The sequence below is a fragment of the Rhinatrema bivittatum genome, chromosome 4 (assembly GCF_901001135.1).
Source record: "Rhinatrema bivittatum chromosome 4, aRhiBiv1.1, whole genome shotgun sequence".
NCBI lineage: Eukaryota > Metazoa > Chordata > Amphibia > Gymnophiona > Rhinatrematidae > Rhinatrema > Rhinatrema bivittatum.
This window is the reverse complement of record NC_042618.1, coordinates 406,364,489-406,390,216: the sequence shown is the minus strand read 5'-3', so window position 1 is coordinate 406,390,216 and position 25,728 is coordinate 406,364,489. Positions and strand designations below refer to the sequence as shown.

General features: G+C 42.8%; 1 protein-coding gene across 1 annotated transcript in view; it reads left to right on the top strand.

Annotated features, from left to right (window-relative positions):
• RYBP (RING1 and YY1 binding protein) overlaps positions 1-25,728 on the top strand; it is a 221,032-nt gene that overhangs the window by 173,615 nt on the left and 21,689 nt on the right. Inside the window, exons 3-4 of the mRNA XM_029601090.1 lie at positions 8,361-8,801; positions 9,535-9,633. Coding sequence (XP_029456950.1) covers positions 8,361-8,801; positions 9,535-9,633 — 540 coding nt within the window. The remainder of the gene's footprint in view (positions 1-8,360; positions 8,802-9,534; positions 9,634-25,728) is intronic.

Below are 25,728 nucleotides of genomic sequence, written 5' to 3'. Positions count from 1 at the left end.
TATAGACTCATCAGTTGGTATCCAAGTTCATGAAATGCTTATGGCATACTAAACTTCCAGTTGTAAAACTACCTGTTCCATTGGACCTAAACATGGTTCTGGAACAACTGATAAAGCTGCGGTTTGAGTTATTGGAACAGACTTCTCTCAAGATTTTAACATGGAACATTATATCAGCCAGAAGTCAGCAAGCTTCAGGCTTTGGTTCATTATACCCCTTATATGCAATTCTTCCACAATATGGTGGTGCTCCCCACTCACCCAAAGTTTCTACCAAAAGTAGTATCTTTGCTATCAGTCCATGTTACCTACATTCTTCTCAAGGCCAGATGAAAGTGTGAGAGCCCTTCATACCATGGACTGTAAAAGAGCCTTAGCTTACTATAAAAAAAAAAACAAAACAAAAAAAAACTCCACCTCCTCATCAGGACTCACAATTATTTGTCTCTTACAATCCTAACAGGGAATAATAGTAGCCAAACATACTTTGTTTTTAACTGGCTAGCACACTATATAGCACACTGCTATGAGTTAGCAGACCTACAAAGTAGACACCATCAAAGCTCACAAATTAGAGCCATGGCTGTACTTCTTGAAGTCATCTGCAAAGCTGCAGCTTGGTAGTCACTACACGCGTTTACATCCCATTACTGTCTGGTCAATGTTTCAAAGAGTGACAGTAAATTTAGACAAGAAGTTTTGCGTAGTCTATTCACAGGGGGTCCAGGTTGCTTATTCAGTAAAATCTCCACTGTGACACTTTGCATGGGACTCTCCATATATAATGACTAATTTAGCCCTGCTTATCAACAAAGAAAGCAAGTTTGCTTACCTTAAACTGTGTTCTCGCAGGATGAGTTAGCAATGCTAAATAATTGTCCGCCTCCCTGAGGAGTCAATTACCTAGGTAGAATTAACTCTAAAATTAACTACAGGGGCTTGCAAGGCAATGCCAGCGTGGAAATTCCCGCATATGCTCAGTACAGCAAAAGCTCTACGAGCTTAGAGAAAAAAGGGTCCATTCGATGTCACTGGATAATGTCACCCATAAGTCGTGGCTATTTCATCCTGCTATCTAAAGCAAATTTGCTTTTCAAAGCCATTTTCATGGGTGAAACAGTGCTTTACCTGAGGAAATGAACTTTTAAAATATTGCCCTCCCTATATATGGTTAAACTTGTGTGCACAGTATAACTACATGTGTAATTTTACTCGCAATGTGAAGAGGTGTTCCTGGGGTTGAGGGGAGGACCTTGTAGTTAAGCACATACTTCTGTTTTAAAAAAAAAAAATGCACCTAAATTTACATGGGAAATTTTCAAAAGTATATATACGTTTTTTCTTGGAAGTGCAGGATATGTGTGTCGGTTGTTTCCCTTGGATAATTTTCAAAAGTAAAAAGTACCCATGGACTTTCCACCAGTGCAGGCAGTTTAAAAAAAATTCACTTATTGTCTGCTTAATTTTTTTGTTGTAAATGATTTGGGTTTTAGATTTAATTACCAAATCTGAGGTCAAGGCAAATTACATTCAGCTACAGTAGTTTTTTCCTCACTCAGAGGGCTTACAAATGCAAGTTTTGTACCTGAGGCAATGGAGAGTGAAGTTGTTCATCCATATTTTAAGTTTTTAACTGCAGTCTGTTAAATATCCTCATGTTTTCTTCTGTGAACTTGTTGCTTTTGTAGTTTGACTTGGATAATGGTACTTGAAATAAAACTGATTAAAAAACTGCAGGGGGAGGCTCATTAGTTTTGCAGTAGCAAAACATGTCATGCTAATGGTCTGAATTTATTTCTCTTCTTGGGGTACCTATTCTTTTGAATAGCCGGGATTCTGAACCTTACCATGTAAAGGTCGGAGAGAGGTTTCTTCAAATATTTCTCAGTGACATCTCTGTAGGGAGATGTAGCCTGCATATCTGACAAACAGCTGGTAGCAAAAGTTGTTTGAGTATTTTGTCATGGTGAGGTAAAATACCAATATCCATCAGTAATAGTTTCATAATGTCCTGAATCCTTACTCTGTGGTAACCAGCTACTGTGGACAATGCAAAGAGAATAATCATCAGAAAGTGGACTACCCTGGTAGAGGATTGATCAGATAGACTAGAGTGAGAAGTTTTTATTGGGTCTGGATAACTACAGCTGTGATTAAGGTTCCTGAAGGAAAATGTACATAAAAATGCATGGGAGGGCAAGGACAAGTAAGACATCATGCAAATATATACACAAAAGTGTGTTGCGCTATTGCTGAGCTATTGGGTTTCCCTGTTCGTTTTTTATTTGGTTTTATTTCAAGCAATATTTCATGCAGAAGAAATCTTCAGGCTTAGCTAGATTTTCCACAATTATAAAATATATAGAGATGGTAGCAAGTAAAGAGAAAATGTTAAGGAATATTTGGTAAAGTGGAAGTTGCCTACTGGTTAAAGCAGCAGGCTGAGAACCATGGAAGCCAGGGCTCAAATCTTGCTGATATTCCTTGAGAAAGTCACTTCACCCTCTATTGGTTCAGGTACAAACAATGCTTTAGGTTTGCAGGCTTCAGAGTGATTCCAGTAGTCGACTTCAGAACCTGCTTGGAGCTAGAGAGATCCTCTGCTCCAGACTGCTCTAGGAACCCCTGCTCTGACTCTGGAGCAGCTCCAAACTCTTGCACCAAAGCCATAGTGGAAAAAATGAAAAATAAAAAAATAATATGGTACTGTATTAAGCTTATTAACATTTAACATAACCGATGTTACTGATAACATACTTTTATGTGTGTTTTTAATATTGTTCCCCACTTTGAACATTGGATATGCATGGTCTATAAATCATTCAAAATAAATAAATATTCCAAGATAATTATGCATTTGAGTGAAAAAAAGATAATACTTAAAAGCTAAGTCAACAACTATGGCATGAGTAGGGTTGGAAAAGTGATATGTTGCGCTTTTAAAAAATTAACTGGTACAGAATCTACATATTTACTACAATTGAATATTAAATACTAAAATTTACTAAACAGATTTGTTTCCATTTTTCCCATCCCTCATTCCCCCCCCCCCCCCCCCCCCCATATCCCCCCTCATTGCATACTGTAGAGTAGGTTATGGTTTATCAAAATGATTTTCTCAAAATTTGAAGAACTTATCTTGTTCTGCAATTAGTGATTAGGTCTCCTACTTCAGAGAAGTTTTTCACGTTCTACAGATGTTGCTGGCACACACAAGAAACTAGTCTGTTGTGCTTTACCCTGATATAAACTTTCAAAAGAACTAGTAACATCTGTATAACTTTCTTCATTTCACTTTTGCTGTTCCTGACCTCAGCCATAATAATCAGACTAGAGATTACTGGTTTAAGCCCATCAAGCAATGTCTACTCTACACGTAAAATTAACCTTTTGCCTTTGGTGCTATTTTTTCCCTCACACATCCTGTCAGCTGACATCCTTCCCAGTCTGCACACAAGTTTAGGAATTCAAATAAGCTGAAATTATATAATCAACTATATAACCAACAAGAGGAAGGCATCAAAAAGATTATATTAATAAAAATGTTATTTCTCAAATGGTTGGAATGAGGTTTGATTTGTTTAATTCTTATGCAATTATATACTGCATTTTGTTACTTTCAGTTATCACTATTTTTTGTTAAATCATTTTTTTTATTGAAATGGAAAGATATCAACAAGAATAAATAGCATTTTTTTGTTGACATATACAGTGTTGGCGCTTTTCAAAGAATAAACACATAGAAGGAAAAAACTGGTCTCCTATATTCAATTTGTACGTTACACATATCAACTATTGCTGCCAGAAGGGATTCTGCATCCGACAGGGCATCTGACAATTGAGAGGCTATTCAATTGAAGAAATATTGCTCTATACTGAACCCCCCACTCCCCCATAACTGGTGATCCTGATATAGCAAAAAATTGTGATGAGGGCCACACTATCTACAAGGCAACAACATAAAAGTAATGAGAGAGGTTACACAATGGATAAGTCATTGAGAAGCAAACTGCGAGCTAGTGGCGAGAGAGATTGGAGGTATACATCCCAGCATTTGACAAAATCTCTCTTCTTCTTGAACCATTCAATTTTGTCTACATACTTATCCAGAACACGTCTGATGAATCAAATTGTGAAATTGTATTAATGTGGGTGGGTCTGGAGAGATCCATTTTTACAAAATACATTTCTTAGCAAGCAATATCAGTGATCTACACCACCATTTTGCATACTTATTAGGGAAAACAATACCCCTGGTGTCATCCCAAAGAAAAAGGTTCACTGTAAACACAAAAGATATGTTAGTCATGCGAAGTAGGTGCTGATAAACACGCTGCCAAAATGAGTGAATGGCTGGGCAAGTCCAAAATTGGTGTCCAAGTGTGCTGCAATCATCACCACACTTGGGCAACAACCACTGCCTAAGTTCCTAAATTTATAAGCTTGTGTGCGGGCTATATACGATCTGTGTAAAAATTTAAATTGTAATTCCTGGAGGGGGATATGCACTAATAGGGTCTGTGCACACCTAAAACAGCCTTTATAGTATGCTGAGGTCAATTTAATTCCTAGTTCTTTGTTCTAGCTATTTGCCAGGGCATCCCAACAGGGGAAGGGGCTTGATGTTTCACTAGCAACTTGTACCAAAAAGACAACCTATGGCGAGTGGGATCGTGTACATCCAGAAAATATGAAAGAAGTTCCCAAGCATGGTTATGAGGATCTGGCAGGTTCAGGGACCTCACATAATGATGAATTTGCAGGTGTACATAAAAATACTGCACTGGGAGGTTGTAATTCTCTGAGAGAGTTTGAAAAGAACGTACAGTATTGAAATTGCCCACGATGTGGACAATGGCCCGCAGTCCTTTGTCCTGCCAGATCCTGAAAACTTTGTTTTGCATACCAGGCGGGAAATCTCTGTTCCCCAAAATCGGCAAAAAATGAGTATGCTGACGAAATCAGAGCTGCTGACAGAACCAAAGCCATGCTGCAGTAGTAGACCTTATCACATTATAACGAAGATGAATGGGGAGTATCTGATGAGTTCTATGTAGAACATACAAAAGGTGTAGGGGTTTAACATAAAGTTGTTCAACTACCAAGGGTGTAGAGAAGTTAGTACCCATAATCCAATCAGCTGCATGATGTATTTGACATGCTACATTGTAGGATTTTATATTCGCCATGCCTCTTCTGCCCATTTTTCTTAGGTAACTAAGTTTAGTCAAGGCTATTCGGGGGTTTTTTGTCTTTCCATAAAAACTGCCGCACTTGGGTGTCTATACAATGCAACTCCTGTTTTGACCAATATATTGGTGGCAGTTACATAGCATACAGCCAATGAGGGAGGAGAATCATTTGAGATGGGGCCATGCGACCTGCAACGGAGAGTGGTAAATCTTGCCAGAGCTGAAGTTGGGCATTAGTCTTCTTCCATGTTTTTGTATAGTTTAGTGACTTCACTGAAGCTGGGATTCGGGGGATTAGAACACCAAGATAAACTATAGAGTCTGTAACTCGAGGAATAGGGAAGTCATCTGGTATCCATGTATGGGCATCTAGTATCATAAGTAAAGCCATGGATTTTCCCAAATTAAGCTTCAAGCCCGCCACTCATTCATAATGGGTAAATTCTTGCATTAAGGCCTCCCAGGAGCGCTGCGGGGTACTAATGTGGACAAGGAGATCATTGGCAAAAGGAGTTGGCACTTCGGAACACAGGGAGGTGCCCCTAATACTCTCATTATTCCTGATATTGTTTAATAAAGATTCTAGAGTTAAAATAAAAAGTAATGGAAACAATGGGCATCCTTGTCTGGTTCCCCAATAGAGCTCAAACAAAGTCAGCATGGCTTTACCCAAGGAAGTCTTGCCTCCCAAATCTGCTTCATTTTTTTGAAGGAATTTAATAAACTTGGATAAAGGTGAACCAGTAGATGTAGTATACTTGGATTTTCAGAAGGCGTTTGACAAAGTTCCTCATGAGAGGTTTCTAGAAAAAGTAAAAAGTCATGGGATAGGTGGCGATGTCCTTTCATGGATTACAAACTGGCTAAAAGACAGGAAACAGAGAGTAGGATAAAATGGACAATTTTCTCAGTGGAAGGGAGTGGGCAGTGTATTTTCACAACCAAGGACCTGGGACTCTGGTTTGGGGTTTTTTCAAAGCTTTGCTTAGCTTCTTTGAGCCAGGCCTCCAGGTGCCGAATTTGGCGCAATAGAGCCTTTTTCTGAGTTGCTACTTAAGCCATGTCCCCTCACAAAACAGCCTTCGCCGTTTCCCAAAATAAGAGGTGATGGGACTTGTGGTTCTCGTTAGTAGCCAAGTAGGACTCCCACTTCTGAACTAGATAAGTTTGGAATCTCGCCTCTCCATATAAGTAGCTTGGAAATCTCCATATACGGGTTTCATTAGGCGCTCTGTCTAATAAAAAAAAAAAAAAAAAAAAAATCTACAGAAACTGGAGCATGATCTGTGATCTCAAGAGACCCCAGCTCCACCCGAAGTACCCACGCAAAATCAACATCTCAGACCAATATGTAATCTATACCTTGGCCAATGAAGATCATACAGGGCTGATTATTCTAGTGGCCCCAGATTGGGTGAGGTGCTCGTGTGTGGATCTCATCTGAATCTGGACATCAGAACCTCTCAGATTCGCTGAAAAAGGGCTACTGCATCAGGGACCAGTGCCATGGAAGACTCTGTGCAATTTTGTTTTACAGCATGGCTTTTGAGAGGGAGACTCATTAGAAAGGGATATTTAAGCCAGGTAATATCAACCCTTCTGAAAGCAAGGAAGATTTCCAACTTATTGATTTACAGCAGAATCTGGAAAATCTTCGAGGAAAGGTAGAAGAGAAAATTGATGCCAAGGAAAGTGCAAATCATGTCCATTCTACAGTTCCTTCAGGAAGGATTGGACAAAGGACTAGCAGTAAACTTGTTAAGAATTCATATAGCCACGTAACATGTTATGGGGGAGAGGGGATTCCCTTAGCATCTCCCTGAGATATAGTTTGCTTCTTCAAAGGAGCAAGTCGTGTGTCTGCCAATGGGATCAATAATTCCACCGTGGAACCTGAGGCTTGTCATGAAAGCACTAGCTAAGGCACTATTCAGACCCTTCAAGGGAGCCTTTATAAAGGGGTTTAATCTAAAGACTGTACTGTTGATAACAATTTACTCAGCCAGACATAAGGTCACAATTAGACCAGTCCCATCTTTCTTACCAAAAGTGGTGGCATATTTTCACATGAATTGTAGTTGTTCTACTCAGCTTTAGAAAAGGAGTGATGGGATAGCAAGAGAGCTTAAATTCCTAGATGTAAGGTCAACCTAGAGGTCACAAATGAATTTAGAAGGTCAGACAAGTTGTTTTTTCCGTCCTGTTTGTAGGACCAGACAAAGGCGAAGTGGCCTACAAAACTTCAGTTCGTAGATGGATTAAAAGAGCAATTGAGGCGGCTTGCATACTAAAGGGGAAGCCAGTACCAGCAGGCTTGAAAGCCCATTTCACAAGTGTGTTACTATATTCTAGTTTACAGACTTTGTATGTGGGCTTCATAGAAAATTAAAAACAAGCACACATGAAAACTTCCTGACTTTATTAGTAAGTTATTCCATACTTAAATGATCACAGGTGGTTGTGAATAAATCACTGAATAAACCACTGAACATAAGATTTGACTGAAAAAAGCTCATACGTTAACATTTTAATACAACTATAGCTGTATGACATTTTTTAGAAGAGTAACTGTAGTCTGTAATCAAGTGTATTTATAATTATGAATTCTCAGTTGGCTACACTGTTGAGTTGAAGATCAAAAGTTTTTTGTTTGAAGTGAGATTGTATGGCTCATTGAAATGGAATTGGTATGTCACCTCTAGGGGAACAAAGAACTTGATTCACCAAGTGTTTTTCCCATAGACGTAGAATGGGGAAAAAAGCCTTAGTAAATCAGGCCCAAAGTTTGTTACTTCAGATATGTGAAATAGATTACAATCAGTCAGCAGTTAGCGTCACAGCTGATGTTCCATATTACGCTACACAGTAATTTATAAACCATATGTACTCCTATAGGCACAAAGTTTTGAGATAAATTGGCAAGACATATTTGATTGTCTGCATATTAATACAAAAATGGCTGGGAGTCCTTGTATAAAATTAGTGGTATAATATAAAAGTATGCAAAAATATAACTGTACATTATATAAACATTAATTAGGTTTTTTTATAGGAATAAATTTTTGAGGTTTCATAGGACTTCCACCATCTCGTAACCTTGATTAAAAATGTTTGATGTTGCACCTAATGTTTAAATCACTGACAACAGATCTTTTTTTACTCTTGTAGAAAACCTAGAATAAACTCTCAGTTGGTCGCACAACAAGTCGCACAGCAATATGCCACACCACCACCTCCTAAAAAGGAAAAGAAAGAGAAGGTTGAAAAACCTGAAAAAGAAAAACAAGACAAAGAAAAACTTGACAAAGAGAAGCCCGAGAGAGAGAAAACTGAGAAAGAGAAGCCCGAGAGAGAGAGAACGGACAAAGAGAAGCCCGAGAGAGAGAGAACGGACAAAGAGAAGCCCGAGAGAGAGAGAACAGACAAAGAGAAGCCAGAGAGAGAGAGAACGGACAAGGAGAAGCCTGAGAGAGAGAAACTTGAAAAGGAGAAGCCTGAGAGAGAGAAATTTGAAAAAGAGAAGCCTGAGAGAGAGAAACTTGAAAAGGAGAAATTGGACAAAGAAATTAGCACAACTGTTGTAAAGAAAATCACCAACAAAAAGACTAGGTGAGCTTTTAGCGTGTGCTTGCCAAGAGATGTGTGTGGGGGTGGGGGGTTCGTAGTTCTAATTTTCAGTGGTCAAGACAAATATACTCAGGTAATGTAAAATAAGAGAGTACTGCTAGAAAACTATAATAGTAATCCACTAGTCCCCTTCACTGGTTTCCATGTGGTTGCCAAGCAGGACCTGTTTCCACTCACAAAATAATCCATTCTACTAGTCAAATCTTTAATGGTGAGACTCCAGTTTTCTGCTTATTTATTTATTCTTATTTATATTCTGCTTTATCAGTTATTCAAAGCAGATTACATATTTTCATACATAATAACATGACAACATTGTTAATAAAATACAAGTAAATATAAAAATTAAAAAAAACAAATTTTCAGAAAACTGTGCCCGACATACCACCTGGTAGGAGATTGGGTGCTTCTGATGGTGCTGGAAGATGTGACGCGCAAACCTTCATGACATCTTTATATGAGTGTCTTAACATGTTTGTTTATAATCAGTCATTAGTTTAAGAGCCCAGTCTGAAGTCTCTAACAATAATAAATCCCTCTCTATCATAGCATTTATGTTGTGGATAAAGGTACGTCACCTGTCTTTGTTCTGATAATTTTATTTATTTATAATTGTTTAATAAGTGATGTACTCTGCTTGTCTTTATTACTTAATTTTGTTGCAAAAGCATGTTTTATATTGATCAACCTTTAAACTTTGCTCTTTTCTTTTTAGACCAAAGTCAGACATTATGAAAGATGCTCCAAGTGAAGTAAACAGTATACAGTCGGGGAACACTACAGCAAAGATCAACAGCTTAAATCATACTTCAAGGTAAGCTTTGCTATAGTGCTTGATATTAGGGTGGCCTCTCAATTGTCAGATTTAGTTTAAATATTTATTAAAGCCTATGGAGATGGCAACTGGAAAACATACTAAACTGACAATGTTTTTTCCCAAGTTAAATTGAGTTAAAATAACATTACAAGCCAATTTAAGATTGCAGGGTCTCCTGCAAAATAAATTTGCCATATGTAGGAGGAAAGTTGGCACTAAGGTAAAGAGCAGCTGCTTTTTACTAAAGTTGTTTCACTTTCGAAAAATGTGAAAACAGAGAAAATGGTTTGCAAGATCTGTCACCTTCCTTTTGCCCTGCCCTCAGTTACTAGTTGAGTGCTTGTGACATGTCACTGAATTGGCAATAAAGGACCTGACTAAGAGACAGAGGAGAAGAAAAACCAAGACCCTGAAGACTGTTTTTTATTCACAGTTTTTAACTTAAAAATCATGATTGGATTTGGCCCAGTGGTTCGGTGGCATGTGGAGAATTCAGGTTTGATTCCCAGCTCAGATCTTCCTACTCCTCAGGCTGGGAAATTTGTGAAGAAAATGTTTGACAGCCCTCAGTGTGGAGGTCGTCATAGTTATTGTGCGATGGCAATTTAGTAATGAGCATAGGATTCTGGAAGGAGCTCTGATGAATGGTCTCTAGCTGAGGGCTGTCCCCGATGCCGAGCAGCAGCTCGGTATCGGGGACTCAGCCATTGGAGAGAGGGGGAGGGGAATTTGAGCTCCCCTCTCTCCCATGCTTTTTGTCACCTCTCAGCCCCGTTGAGGGAACTCCACTGGGTAATCCAGCTGCTGCTAGAGGTGCCCTAAAGTCGGGGGAGACACTGCCAGACCAGAGTGCCGGTGAGCCGAGCCCAGCAGGGAGCGACAGGGCAGCAGCAGCAGCGGAGAGTTCAGATTTCCATCGAGAACAGCCTGGATTAGGAAGAGATGTATTGCTGGGAGGTATTGGGGGCAACGCTACTGAGTCCATCCCTTTGAGATTACCTATTTTGATGCCTGCTGTTCAAAGACCTACAGTTTTCCCTTGAGACTATCTGGGAAGCTATCATAGATCTGAGAAGTTCAATTTTACAACAATTATCACCAGTCATAGTAAAATGCATCAAGATGGAAGAAAAAGTTCTGGCTTTTTCCAGCACAACTGAAATGGACCAACAAATTTCTTCTATAAGAGATCAAGTAAGTGGTATACAGCAAGCACGATCAGTTTTGATTAAAGAAAGGGGTAATATAGCCCTGAAAATTGAACATTTGGAAAATGCTATTAAGAACAGAATTTAAGATTTATAAACTTTCCTCAAGTACCCCTAACTCCTCCTAGGGAGATGTTCAGGAGGTATTTAATGGAGATCCTCCAGATCCCTGAAAATGTGATTCCACCAGTGTCCAAGATTTTTTGTTTGCTGAAGTTTAGAAGATTGGAAGTACAAGGAGAGGGAGCAGTGCCGTTAATTCCTGTTGGAGAATCAAGTGTGAATATTTCAACTGTGTTGGAGACGGATTCAGAGTTAGCTGTTCCAGCTACACTTATTGTGACTTTAGTGCTTGAACCGGAGAAAGATTGGTTAATGAGACTCTGTTTTCGACATAGGACAGTCTTTTCTTCAGTGTAAATTTAGTCTTTCCTGTCGTCTCGAGGGAAACTCGAAAAAGGAGAAAATCCTTTCTCCTGTTGCGACCACAGGTTCTGCAAATTGGGGGTGTTTTCTTTTTAAATTTTCCATGCAAGTGCATGATAAAGTATCAAAATAATTCATATATATTCTACGATCCCCCACAGTTAACTAAATTTCTTATAGGGAAAACTCCTGTGTTGCCAACAACTCCCAGCTCTAATACATTGTAGTTCACTATAGATAAAGAATGGCTGCTGTTTGTCCATTGATATTTTTCTTTGATGTATTACTTTGGGTTGGGGAACGATCCGCTCCCATAACGAGGACTTATATTAAGAAAAAGGAAATGTCTATTTTCTTGATGTATATTTCCATTATTTGCTTTAACCCTGTTGTAATATTTCTGATCAAGATTTAATCTTGTTTATTCCGGAAAATGCATAAAAAAAAGTGTTACAACTACCGATTTCAAGAAATCAGCTCTGAGTCCCACCTGAAAAATCAAATTCATTGAAGCATGGATAGAATCTGTACAAGAGAGAGCTTTCATCTGATCTGATAGGAAGAATATTCTCAGATCTTTTGTGTATGGCTTTTGACTGATCTGTAGTCAACAGTTTAAAGAAATTCTAGTAGTACTGGGCCACATGACGGCAGCGGTTCGCGTAGTTTCACTAACCCGCCTTCACATATAATTCCTGCAGTGATATCTGCTCCGAGTGGGATCTGCTCACTCAATCCCTGTTAACCAGACTGACAGTTTCACAGCAAATGGCAAAGGATCTCGACTGGTGGCTAGATCCCTACATCTTTCAGAAGGGATCTCCACCCCGTTTACTTCCATACCAAGTCACGTTAGTGACTGATACTTCCACAAAAAGTTGGATGCTCCACACAGGCCCTTTCAAACTCAAAAAAACATGGTTATTCATAGAAAGACAGTTTCAAATCAGCCTCCTAGAACTAAGAGTGATCAAATATGTTCTAACAGTGTTTACTCTCTTCCTTCAGGGGAAGAGAATTCTCATTCAAATCGATAACCAAGTAACCTTGTTCTGTGTAAACAAACAAGGAGGCACTGGGACTCTGCCACAAAACAAAAATATGGGAATGGGCATGCAAACATCAAGCTGTTTTGCAAGTGACCTACCTTCTAAGTATCTCCTACATGTTGGCAGATTGCCTTAGAGTTTTTCAACCACACAAATGGTTTCTACAACAGGTCAACAGCCGACAGACTGTTCAGTCTATGGGGTCTAACAGAAATCGACCTATTTATATCAGAACAGAGCAGGAAACTGGAAATATTTGTTCTATTCTTCCAAGCAAACTCAGATCAACTCAGGATGCTTTTCTACTTGATTGGAATGCAGATCTCATGAACACTTTTCCACAGATTCCTCTAATAGCCAGAACAGTGCAAAAAGTGCTCAAAGGCTGGGCTCTTTTGATCCTTATAGCTCCAGCATGGCCGAGGCAAGTTTGCTTTGCTTATCTAGTACAGCTACCTAGCAGTCCTCTGATTCCACTCTGGTCCATCCTTGTTAAGTCAAGAAGAGGAAAGCTTATTTCATTTAAACCTTCCCCTCCATCAGCTTGATAACTTGGATGTTGAACACTCAATATTGACCAAATTCTTTGCTCAAGGAAGTTGAGAACATTCTAGTGTTGACCACAAAACCATCAATTAGAAGAGCCTGCGGTTTTAAATGGAAAAGCTTATCCATATGGTGTTAACACAATACACTGGATTCCTTGACATGCAGATCCTTAGTTATTGAATTATTTGCTCATTCTTTCTGCTTCAGTTCTCAGCACCTTATCAGTGAGAGTACATATCCATGCTATAGCAGCTTACTGTCCTGAAATTGGCCTTTCTCACAGGACAAGCAGGATGGTTGTCCTCACAAATGGGTGACATCGAGGATGGAGCCCACCACGGAAAACTTCTGTCAAAGTTTAAACAGAACTTTGACTGGCCCCTACTGGGCATGCCCAGCAAGGCACTGACCCTGCAGCCAGCAGGGGTCTCCCTTCAGTCTTCTTTTTTCCGCGCAGCAGGTGCCACGCGGTGAAAGGAGCTCTTTTACCACGTTCCTGACAGGAATTCGGTATTTTTCTTTCCGAAGAAAATTTGCCCCTCAGGGGTCTCCCTTCGACAAATTTTTGTCACCTCCGCGGAAACCGGTAAGTTTTTTGCCTTTTCTCTTCGACTACCGTCGAATTTGGCCCTTGAGGCCTGTTGGCAATTACCGAGCCCGCGACTAAATTTGGCCTTAAGCCATGGCGACGGGGTTCCGTCGATGCCCGGATTGTACCCGGACTATGTCAATCACAGACCCCCATAGGGTTTGTGTTTTGTGTTTGGGTAGTGAGCATGATGTCCTGACTTGCACCAAATGTGCCCTAATGACACCTAAGGGTCGCAAAGCCAGGATGGAGAAGATGGGGCTCCTCTTCCATGCACCCACCCCAACGCCATCGATAGCATCGACGTCATCGGAACCGGCACCGTCGAAGTTGCACCACCATCGTCAACCCTCCGGTGACCGTCCACCATCGATGACTTCTCGGCCGTCGACTCCTGTCCCCTCCCCGGATGAGCGAGGAGACCGGAAGGACAAGCATCGCCATCGACGGCACAAGTCTCGGCCTGTCGAGGATCCACAGTCATCGACCTCTGAACAAGCCGAGCCACCGACTAAGAGGCCTCGTTCAGACTTGGCACCGTCCACGTCTCGTTCACAGGCATCGAGGAAACCCTCACCCTCTCGGGGTGTGGGAGCCGTGATCCCACCGGTTACGGTGGTCCCTCCGGCTCTGCCTCAGCCTCCCTCTCCCGTCGAGCCGGGTATTGTTACCCCTGGTCTCCGGGCAGAACTGGACCGGCTGGTCCAGGAGGCCATCGAGAAAGCGATGCAAAGATTCCAACCTCCATTGGCACCGTCTCCGGCACCGATTCCGGCACCGCCACCGGCATCGACCCCGGCACCGACTCCGCCACCGAGGAAGGAACCGACCACCGAACCTTTGGTGGAAGCGCTGGCACCGCTACTACAACGTATGGAGGCACTTGTACATGCCCTCCCATCGATAATTCCAGTAGCACCGACAGCGCCATCGTCTCCAACTGGATTTTCATCGGCGGGAGAAACACCGTTCCTGATTCCCCCTTCCGGGGTGGTCCCATCGGTGCCTTCTCGAATATCTCCACCGATTTATCCTTTGGCTCCATCGGTTCCAAGACCGGCACCGACTCCATCGGCAGCACCGAAACCCTCGATGCCGTTCCCAGTACCGATTGTACCACCGGTTCCTCCAAGGTTTCCTTCGATGCCTTCGGATCCTCAACCAGGTCCATCGGGGCTTCAACCCCCAAGTGATCCCTATGATACCTGGGGTGATGATACATCTTCTGACACAGATTTACCATCACCGCCTTCTCCTACAGAGAGTAGAAAAAGATCTCCTCCAGAGGATCTCTCCTTTATTAATTTTGTAAAGGAGATGTCCGAAATTGTACCTTTTCAGCTGCAATCTGAGACCGATGACAGACACCAGATGATGGAACTGCTTCAATTTTTAGACGCTCCAAAAATCATCGCTTCCATCCCCATTCACCAGGTGTTTCTCGATCTCTTAAAGAAAAACTGGGAATCTCCTTCATCTGTATCACCAGTTAACAAGAAGGCTGACTCCACATACCTCGTCCAGTCAGCACCAGGCTTTCAAAAGCCTCAACTGGATCATCGCTCTGTTGTGGTGGAGTCCGCACAAAGAAAAGCCAAGCGTCTCAAGCCACACTCCTCCACTCCGCCGGTCAAGGACAATAAATTCCTAGACAGTGTGGGACGGAAAGTGTACCATGGAGCTATGCTGATTTCTCGCATAGCCTCATATCAACTCTACATGACGCAATATAACAGAGCCATCCTTAAACAGATGCAAGATTTTGCTGACACATTACCTGACCAATACCAGCCACAGCTTCAGGCCCTTCTTAATAAAGGATTTGAAGCGGGGAAGCACGAGATCAGAACGGCTTATGACATCTTCGATGCCTCCACAAGGTTTCAGCTACTGCCATCTCGGCCAGACGTTGGGCTTGGTTAAAATCATCCAACCTTCGCCCAGAGGTCCAGGATCGTTTAGCGGATTTACCCTGCTTAGGGGACAATTTGTTTGGAGAACAAATTCAGCAAATAGTAGCTGAATTGAAAGATCACCACGAGACGTTGAAACAACTTTCTTCTGTTCCGTCTGAGGTTTCCTCCAAACAACCACTTAAGAAGGACTCTAAGAAGTCGTTCTTTCGGCCACGTCGTTACTACCCTCCATCGGCCAGGCCTCGTCCAGCTCGATCCTCTACTAGGCCTCAGCCGCGTCAGCCTAGGAAACAAAGGCCTACTGTAGCCCCTCCTCCTGGGCCTGCGGTTGGCCTTTGACTCCCCTGTAGAGAACACATGCCAAACCCCTCTTCCAGACATTCCTGTAGGAGGTCGACTGTACCATTTTCTACAACCTTGGTTGCAGATCACCTCAGATCAGTGGGTACTAACAATTATCGCACAGGGTTACCACCTCAACTTCATAACTCTTCCGGCAGACTCCCCGCCTCTTCAAGCGTGGAGTCTATCCACCCATTTGGCTCAATTACAACAGGAAGTGTCTCTTCTTCTGCAATCAAATGCTATAGAACCCGTTCCTCCCTCTCAACGAGGCAAGGGATTCTATTCCAGATACTTCCTAATACCAAAGAAATCAGGGGGACTACGTCCCATTTTGGACCTTCGAGCCCTCAACAAATACCTTCAAAAAGAGAAGTTCAAAATGGTAACCCTAGGCGCGCTGCTCCCTCTGCTACAAAGAGGGGATTGGCTGTGCTCTCTCGACCTCAAGGACGCTTATACCCACATTGCGATCACACAATCCCATCGCAAATATCTGCGGTTTCTCGTAGGCCACGACCATTATCAATACCGTGTCCTACCTTTCGGTCTGGCTTCTGCCCCACGAGTCTTTACCAAATGTCTCGTAGTGGTAGCAGCATTCTTAAGGAAGGAAGGTGTCCACGTCTACCCCTACCTGGACGATTGGCTAATCAGGGCCTCCACCCAACAGATAGCTCAATCCTCCCTAAAATTGACAATTCAAACACTCCTTTCCTTAGGGTTTCTTGTCAATTACGAGAAATCTTGCTTAGTCCCATCTCAAACCTTATTCTTCATTGGAGCAGACTTGGACACCTTACAGGCAAAGGCTTACCTTCCTCTTCAGAGGGTCCACACCCTAATGTCCCTGGCTCGCCAGCTCCAGTCTCAGAACACTGCCACGGCTCGCCAGTTCCTCATTCTCCTAGGACACATGGCATCCTCGGTTCAAGTCACTCCCATGACCCGACTAGCCATGAGAGTAACACAATGGACTCTACGACACCAATGGATTCAAGCTTTTCAGCCTCTGTCCTCCATAGTCACAGTCACACAAGCGCTGCGCCTATCCTTAAACTGGTGGACGACTCAGGTCAACCTCCTTCAGGGCTTACCTTTTCTTCCACCGGATCCGCAAGTAATCCTAACCACCGACGCTTCTCACATCGGTTGGGGAGCCCATGTGGACGACTTTCAAACCCAAGGGTTATGGTCCAAAGAGGAAGCCGAACACCAGATAAATTTCCTGGAACTTCGAGCAATCCGCTATGCGCTCCGCACTTTCAAAGATCATCTCTTTCATCAGATAATCTTAATCCAGACGGACAACCAAGTGGCCATGTGGTACATAAACAAGCAGGGAGGCACAGGCTCCTTCCTTCTGTGTCAGGAAGCTGCGCAGATCTGGGCGGAAGCCCTCTCCCACTCCATGTACCTCAGGGCCACTTACCTGCCGGGAGTAGACAATGTGTTGGCAGACCAGCTGAGCCGTGTCTTCCACCCACACGAGTGGTCACTCGATCCTCTGGTAGCGACCTCTCTGTTTCACAAGTGGGGTTCTCCCCGCATAGACCTCTTTGCGTCCCCTCAGAACCACAAAGTGGACGATTACTGCTCTCTCATTCGGAGCCAGCACTCTCGGCCGAGGGATGCATTCTCCCTCAAGTGGACAACCGGTCTGCTCTATGCATTCCCTCCACTCCCTCTTGTGTCAAAGACTCTCGTGAAGCTACGCCAGGACGGAGGAACCATGATCCTGATAGCACCTTACTGGCCACGCCAAGTATGGTTTCCAATACTCCAGGATCTCTCCATCCGCAGGCACATTCCTCTGGGAAAGGACCCGCATCTGCTCACTCAAAACGACGGATGCCTCCTCCATCCCAACCTCCAAGCCTTGTCCCTGACGGCATGGATGTTGAAAGGTTAGTCCTTCAACCATTTAACCTTTCAGATTCCGTTTCTCGAGTCCTGATAGCTTCACGAAAGCCTTCCACAGGAAAGTCTTACTCATACAAATGGAAAAGGTACACATCATGGTGCACTTCTCAGTCCCTTGATCCCCTTTCCTGTCCAATCTCCAAATTCTTGGACTATTTATGGCATCTCTCTGAATCAGGTCTTAAAACCTCTTCTATCAGAATTCATGTCAGTGCGGTAGCCGCCTTCCATAAGGGTATTGGGGGTAATCCTATTTCAGTGCAACCCCTAGTAACACGCTTTCTTAAGGGCTTACTCCATCTAAAGCCACCCTTGCGTCCTCCGGCCCCATCCTGGGACCTTAACCTGGTTCTTGGTCGTCTAATGAAACCTCCTTTCGAACCTCTGCACTCCTGTGACTTGAAATATCTCACTTGGAAAGTGTTATTCCTTTTGGCTGTTACTTCAGCTCGCAGGGTTAGTGAATTACAGGCCCTAGTTACCTATCCGCCTTACACTAAGCTCCTGCAGGACCGGGCGGTACTCCGCACTCACCCTAAATTTTTACCTAAGGTAGTTTCGGAGTTTCATATCAATCAATCTATCGTACTACCTATCTTTTTTCCCAGGCCCCACTCCAACTCTGGAGAGCAGACCCTGCATACCCTAGACTGTAAACGGGCTCTAGCTTTTTACCTAGACCGTACAGTTTCCCACAGGAAGAGCACTCAATTATTCGTCTCTTTCCATCCTAATAAGTTGGGACAACCTGTGGGTAAGCAGGCTCTTTCTTCCTGGTTGGCGGACTGCATTTCTTTTTGCTATGAGCAAGCTGGCATTCCTTTTCAAGACCGTGTTAAAGCACACTCTGTGAGGGCCATGGCGACGTCAGTGGCACACCTTCGTTCGGTGCCGCTTCCTGACATCTGCAAAGCTGCAACCTGGAGTTCTCTCCATACCTTTGCAGCCCACTATTGTTTGGACAGAGCTGGAAGACAGGACTCCATCTTCGGCCAATCTGTCTTGCGTAACCTTTTTCCAACTTGATGTACCAACACCCTTCCACCTTCCCGGTAGGGTGCGGATGCCCTTTCCCAAATTTTTCCTCAGTTGTTGTGCCTGCTGCCACACCGTTGGGTACATTTGGTGCAAGTCGGGACATCCTCAGCTCGGTACTCACCCATTTGTGAGGACAACCATCCTGCTTGTCCTGTGAGAAAGCAAATGTTGCTTACCTGATGTAACAGGTGTTCTCACAGGACAGCAGGATGTTAGTCCTCACGAAACCCGCCCGCCTCCCCGCGGTGTTGGGTTCGTTTTATTTTTACTTTCTAGGCACTGCCTGTAGCTTTGAAAATCAGACTGAAGGGAGACCCCTGCTGGCTGCAGGGTCAGTGCCTTGCTGGGCATGCCCAGTAGGGGCCAGTCAAAGTTCTGTTTAAACTTTGACAGAAGTTTTCCGTGGTGGGCTCCATCCTCGATGTCACCCATTTGTGAGGACTAACATCCTGCTGTCCTGTGAGAACACCTGTTACATCAGGTAAGCAACATTTGCTATCTCAACTCATCAGTTTGTATTCAAATTCATGAAAGGCTTATGGCATACTAAAACTCCCAGTTGTAAAACCATCTGTTCCTGGGATCTAAACATGGCTCTGGCACAAGTGATAAAGCCATCATATGAATCATTGGAGTTGGCATCTCTCAAGTTTCTAATTTAGAATGTAATATTCCTAATAGCAGTAACATCAGCCAGAACAGTCAACGAACTTCAAGCTTTAGTTAATTATCAGCTCTATACATAATTCTTCCACAATAGGTTGGTGATTCTCACCCACCCAGTTTCTACGAAAGGTGGTGTCAGCTTTTCATATTAATCAAGCCATCACGTTACCTATATTCTTCCCGAGGCCACAAGCACATGAAGGTGTGAGAGCCCTTTATGCCTTAGACCAGTGGTTCTCAACTGGTGTGTCGCCAAGAACACACAGGTGTCTCACCACACTTCCCGTTCCCCCGCTGACCCAGCTGCTCCCCCTCCCGAGCAAAATAGGTCCTCCGCCCAGGCTTAAAATGCTGATAAGCCCAGGCGGAATGTGGCAGGACAGCTGGCGTCAGCGGCACCGGCATGCTCTCTTCTTCCCGCCCCCCCCCCCCCCGCGGCCCGGAAGAGGAAGTGGTGAGCAGCAGATGCGTGCACAGGAAGAAGAGACCATGCTAAGTGCAGGCAGTGTCAGCCCGAAGAAAAGGAGAGAGGCGCAGCCTGAGGAATGAGCTGCGTGAATCGGAGAAAAACAAAGAATGTCAACCCCCACGGCCGATGGGACTCCTTTGCGAGGGCTGAAAATGAAGTAGGTTGCTGCTGCCTTTAGGGTTAGAAGTGGAGGAGGCTGCTGCTGCCGCTAGTTCAGGGGAGGGGGGAGAGTGAGTGAATGAGCAAGCATGTGTTTGAGATCCTGTATGTGTGTGAGTGAGAGAGCCTGTACATGTGAAAGAGAGTATGTGTGTGATTGAGAGCTGGTTTAGGTGAGGGAGCATGTGAGTATGTGATTGAGAGCCTGTGTGTAAATGAGAGAGAGAGCATATTTGTAAGCATGTGAATGAGAGTCTGTGTGTGAGAGAAAAAGACAGCATGAATGTGTGTGATTGAAAGCCTGTATGTGTAAGCCTGAAAAGATACAGCATGTGTGTAAATGTGTAATTAAGAGCCTATATAAGAGAGAGAGAAAAAGCACGTGCATATGTGAGTGATTGAGAGCTAGAGAGAGGAGAAAGTTGCAAGCAAACCATCCCCCCTCCTGCTAATTCAAAACAATCTCGGGGCACCTGGGTATCAAACGTTCCCAGGTATGCAGAGCAAAAAATTATTTATATGCTTATTATTTATTTTTCATTACTGGGTCTTTGTTTCTGCTATTTTGAAATATTTTATTGGTATCTAGAAATTTTTTATGAGTTTTTAATTATTGGATATTCCATTCATCCACTGTTTTGAAATAATCTGCACTCAAACAGTAACCACCTTACCTAAGAAAAGGCAACACTGAAAATATTACACCAGGCCTTAAGACACCAAAGCACCTCCTATTAGGAAAACGGACCAAGCCAGACCGCTATAGAGCCCTACAAAGAAACTACACACCAGCAGAATACCTCACCTCAGACACAAGTGCAGATCCTCGCCTAACAAAGAATAAAGAGACCATAAAGCATAAATAGAAACATGCAAGCCAAAACTGAACTGGAAACAGCAATAAGCTGGAGACTCTATGCAGCGCAACAAAGGAAAAAGAGAAACATACCAGTCCTCAAAACAAATCAAGAAATATAAAATCAATAGCAGTAAAACCATACTAACAAAAAGAACAGATTATTTCAAATCAGCTGATGAATGGAATATCCAATAATTAAAAACTCATATCAGAAATTTCTAGATACTAATAAAACATTTTTTTATTTAGATATTTTTATATACTGTTGTTTGGTACTGGCCTTCAACGGTTTACAGGTATAACAACAATACATATAAAGTTTTACATGTGTAACGATAGAACATATAAAGGATTACAAGGTCAATACAGAATATTTCAAAATAGTAGACACACAGACCCAATAATGAAAAATAAGGATTAAAAAAAATGCTTTGCTCTGTATACCTGGGAACGTTTGATATCCAGGTGCCCTAAGATTGTTTTGAATTCGCAGGAGGAGGGATGGTTTGCTTGTAACTTTCTCTCTTTCACACACAGCTGTCTCTCTCACTCGGGCTCTGTCACACACACATACACATGCTCTCTCTCTTACTTACATAGGCTCTCAATCACGAACATTTACACGTGCTTTTTCACTCATTTATATAGGCTCTTAATCACACATTTACACACATGCTGTCTGTCTTTTCACACTTACACACAGGCTTTCAATCGCATACATGTTCTCTTTCTCTTACCTACCCTGGCTCTCAATCACACAGACATGTGCTCTCTCTTACTTATACACACACTCTTAATCACATACATATGATCTCTCTCAATTACACATACGGGTTCTCAATCATACACTTATATTCATGCTGTCGCTCTCACACACAGGCTGTCAATCACTCAAGGCTCTCAATCACACACACATACTCTTTCATACAAACAGGTTTTCAATCACACACTTACACATACAGGCTCTCTCATACCTGCTGTCACACATACACACACAGAATGTTAAACACACATGCTTGCTTGCTCACTCTCCCCCCACTGAACTAGCAGCAGCAGTAGCCTCCTCCACTTCCAGCCCTCGCGGTCTCAAGAAAGAACTCCAATCTGCTGCGGGGACTGATGTTGCTCCTCTTTTTGCTCTGAGCTGCTCATTCTTCAGGCGGCGCCTCTTTTTCGGGCCGCGTCGCTTGCACTAGCATGGTCTCTTCTTCCCTAATGTGCAGCTGCTGCATACCATTTCCTCTTCTGGGCCGCGGGGGGTGGGGTGCATGAAGAAGAGACCATGCTGGTGCCGCCTGCCATGTTCCGCCCGGGCTATCAGCATTTTAAGCCTGGGGAGAGGATGAGTTCCTATTTCACTGGGGCAGGGGGGAGCAGCTAGGTCAGCAGGGGACCGTGAAGTGTGGTGACACACTTGCGTGTGTTTGGCGACACACTGGTTGAGAACCACCACCTTAGACTGTAAATAAGTGTTCTTACTACAAGAGAAGAACTCTGCCACATCAAGCTTCTCAACTGATTGTCTTACTATCCCAACAAGCTGGACTTAGCAACAACCAAACATACATTATCCAACTGGCTAACAAACTGTATTTTGCAGTGCTATAGGCTAGCAGGCCTACAGATCCATGGCTGCATCTGTGACTCATCTGTGAGCTATACCACTTAAAGACATCTGCAAAGCTGCAACATAGTCATCAGTACACACTTTTGCATTCCATTACCATCAGTACACACTTGCATTCCATTACCATCAGGATAATTTCTCTGAAAGGAACAGTAAATTTGGACAAGTAGCTTTTTGTAACCTGTTTACCCAGTAGTCTATTCCCCATGGTGGGGTCTACATTGCTTATTCAGTAAATGCTCTGCTGCACCCCTCAGCTTGGGACTTGCCACATGTTATGACTAAGTCAGCCCTGCTTATCGATGGAAAAAAGTAAATTTGCTGACTGTAAATGGTGTTTTCTCTAGAACACAGGATGAATTAGCCATACTAAATGCTTGCCCCCCTCCCTGGAGAGTTGACTACCTAGCTAAAATTAGCTCTAAAATGAAATGAGAGGGCTCATAAAACAAGTAGAGCAGGAATTTCTGCACATGCTCAGTAGAGCAAAAGCTTTACTAGGTAACAGAAGTCACCAGGTATCACCCTCATGCCATGGCTAATTCATCCTGCTATCTATGGAATACACATTTACAGTAAACAAACTTGCTTTATCCTTGAATGTAATGCCCTGATTCTTAGGCAATTGCAAATAGTTTGGTGTCTTTCAAGATACAATAAGTTAATCAAAAAAGTCAGTGTGCATCTGGTCTCCTTGCCTATTAAAATTTAAAGAATAAAGGGCCAGTTTTCTGTAAGCTGACTAACTTTAAGGTATATACTTCTGTATCTGCATAATTTGCAGTGAATGTTCAGATACTGTATGGCTATTTTCTCTTTGAAAATTTGCTTGGCATTTACATAGGTAAAGTGCCTGTGTACTTTACACAGGCTATGTGTGTAGAACAATAGGGACAGAACACCACATTCATTTGAAAATACAATATTACACTTTTATTTTACACTCCCAACCTAAACCAGAAATGCCTTTCTTTAATGTGGCTAAAAATATGTACATATTTTTAGCTGCTTTGAGGTATGCAGTTTTCACACCCAGAGATCTTGCCACCTAATTCAATTGTTACCCTGCTAGATCCATTTGAAAAATTACCTCTTAGCATCAAAGTGGAGAAAAATTGAAATTTCTGTGTGTAACCTTTCTACATTCAGCTTAAATTGAAAAGTACATAGGCATTAATTTAAGCTCAAAAGTGGGTTGCTAGAGCAAAGTATGTGGGAATCTTAAATTATCTTAATCTAATTTCTTCTACTTTCAATTGTCCTGTATTACTCTCCCTGTTCATTGTAACTTTCATTCTTATAATTTATGGTTTTCCCCTGGTTTTGATGTAAACCGGTACGATAAGACATGGTCTTGAGCATCGGTATATTAAAAGAATTTAAATAAATAAATAAAATATCTTCAATCCAGGCTGGTAGAGTACAAAAAAGGAAGACAGACTCCTTGATAAGGTGAAATCTTGCAGGTGGTTACGCTCTGGGGCTGGTAGCTGGGTACAGAAAAACTGGGCAGACTGGAAGGGCTACATCGTCGTTTTCTGCTGTCATTTGTTATATAAATGTATATGATGGATCAAAAAGTGGGTATAAATTTAATTAAAAATAAATACTAAGAGTGACCAATCTTTATGTTTAAGATAATGTTAAGCAATAAAAACACAAACCACGATGATAGGCACATTAGCATCTTATTTTGTTCTTTCACATAAAAAAATTAATGCTGCATAATCAAGTGAGTTATTAACAGCATCTAAGCATAAAATTCCCATTGTTAACTGTCCATGGAAACATTCTTGAATTCATGTTACTGGAATTGTTGACTTGTCTGTTTTTGCCATGAATGGGGAGTTACGTGAGGGAAACTACTACTTCAAGCTGTTGCTTTGTTTATTTGAAGCCATGTGATCCAAGCTAAAGTTTGGTGGACATATCTTCTGTGCACCAAAAGTGGTTATATCAGTGTAATGTAGACATTAAGGTCAGCCACATACATTAATCGCACATCTAAAAGTAAAGGACATAAGAAATTGGCAAAGGTAAATGTATTTCAGCACATTATCTAGGTCAGAGGTTCCCAAACCTGTCCTGGGAGGTACTCCCCCCCCCCCCCCCCCCCCCCCACCCGTCAAGTTTTCAGGATATCCACAGTGAATATGCATGAGGAAAAAATGTGCATGCTATGGAGGCAGTGCATTCAAATTTACCTCATGCATATTCATTGTGGATATCTTGAAAATTCAACTGGCTGGGGGTCTTCCTGAACAGATTTTGGGAACCACTGATCTAGGTGAAGAGCAATGGAACACCATTTTAGTTTTTGGGGAGTGGGGGTCCCAAGCCAACCAAACTCCACCCCCTTCTGCATCCCCATGCCCCATGTGGGTCTCTCTGTCTCCTTCCCCATTCCCTCCCTCTCTCCCGAGCTCTACCACCTCCCCCCACCCCGCTTTGTCCGTCCTTCCCTCATGCTGATCAGGAGGGGAGAGCAGTGGTGCCTCAGGCCATGTCCTCATCCTACTTCTCTTCCTCTACTGCCTAGCCCAACCACTAGGTGGCAGAGGAAGTGCTACAGAATACAGAGTCTAGTGCTTCAAAGCAGCAGTCACACTGAGCTGCAGAGGTGGAGGATGTGCTTGATGTACTGCTGCTCTTGCCACCAAACTACTGCTTGCCAGGCCTAGCCCTGGCTCTCCTGCAGTAATTCTGTGGGAAGGCCAGATTTTTGTGGGGCCTTGGGCCCTTTTGTCCTCTCGTTTCTAATGCCTGTGATCTTAGATCACTGCATGTGGAAATGCAATGTATCAACTTTGTTTTCAAACTACAGAACTTTTGACAGTGGGAATCCCAGGATATGCCCATTACACTAACACCCTAGTCCAGGGGTAGCCAGCTTTGGTTCTCAAGAGCCACAAATGGTTCCACAATGAATATGCATGAGAGAGATTTGCATGCATCTCCTCCATTGAATGCAAATCTATCTCATACATATTCATCATGGATATCCTGAAAACCAGGCCGATTTGTGGCTCTTGAGGACCAGAGTTGGCCAATCCTATCCTAGTCCATGAGATAGATTTGCATACAATGGAGGCAATGCATGCAAATCTACTTCATGCATATTCATTGTGTATATTCAGAAAAACTGGCCTAAATGTGGCTCTCAAAGGCCAGAGTTGGCCACCCCTGCCCTAGTCAATATTTGTTTTCTTGTGATCATCTAAAGGCTATTGGCAATGCAGAAGAATACAAACAGTCTTTTAAAAAGTCTGGAA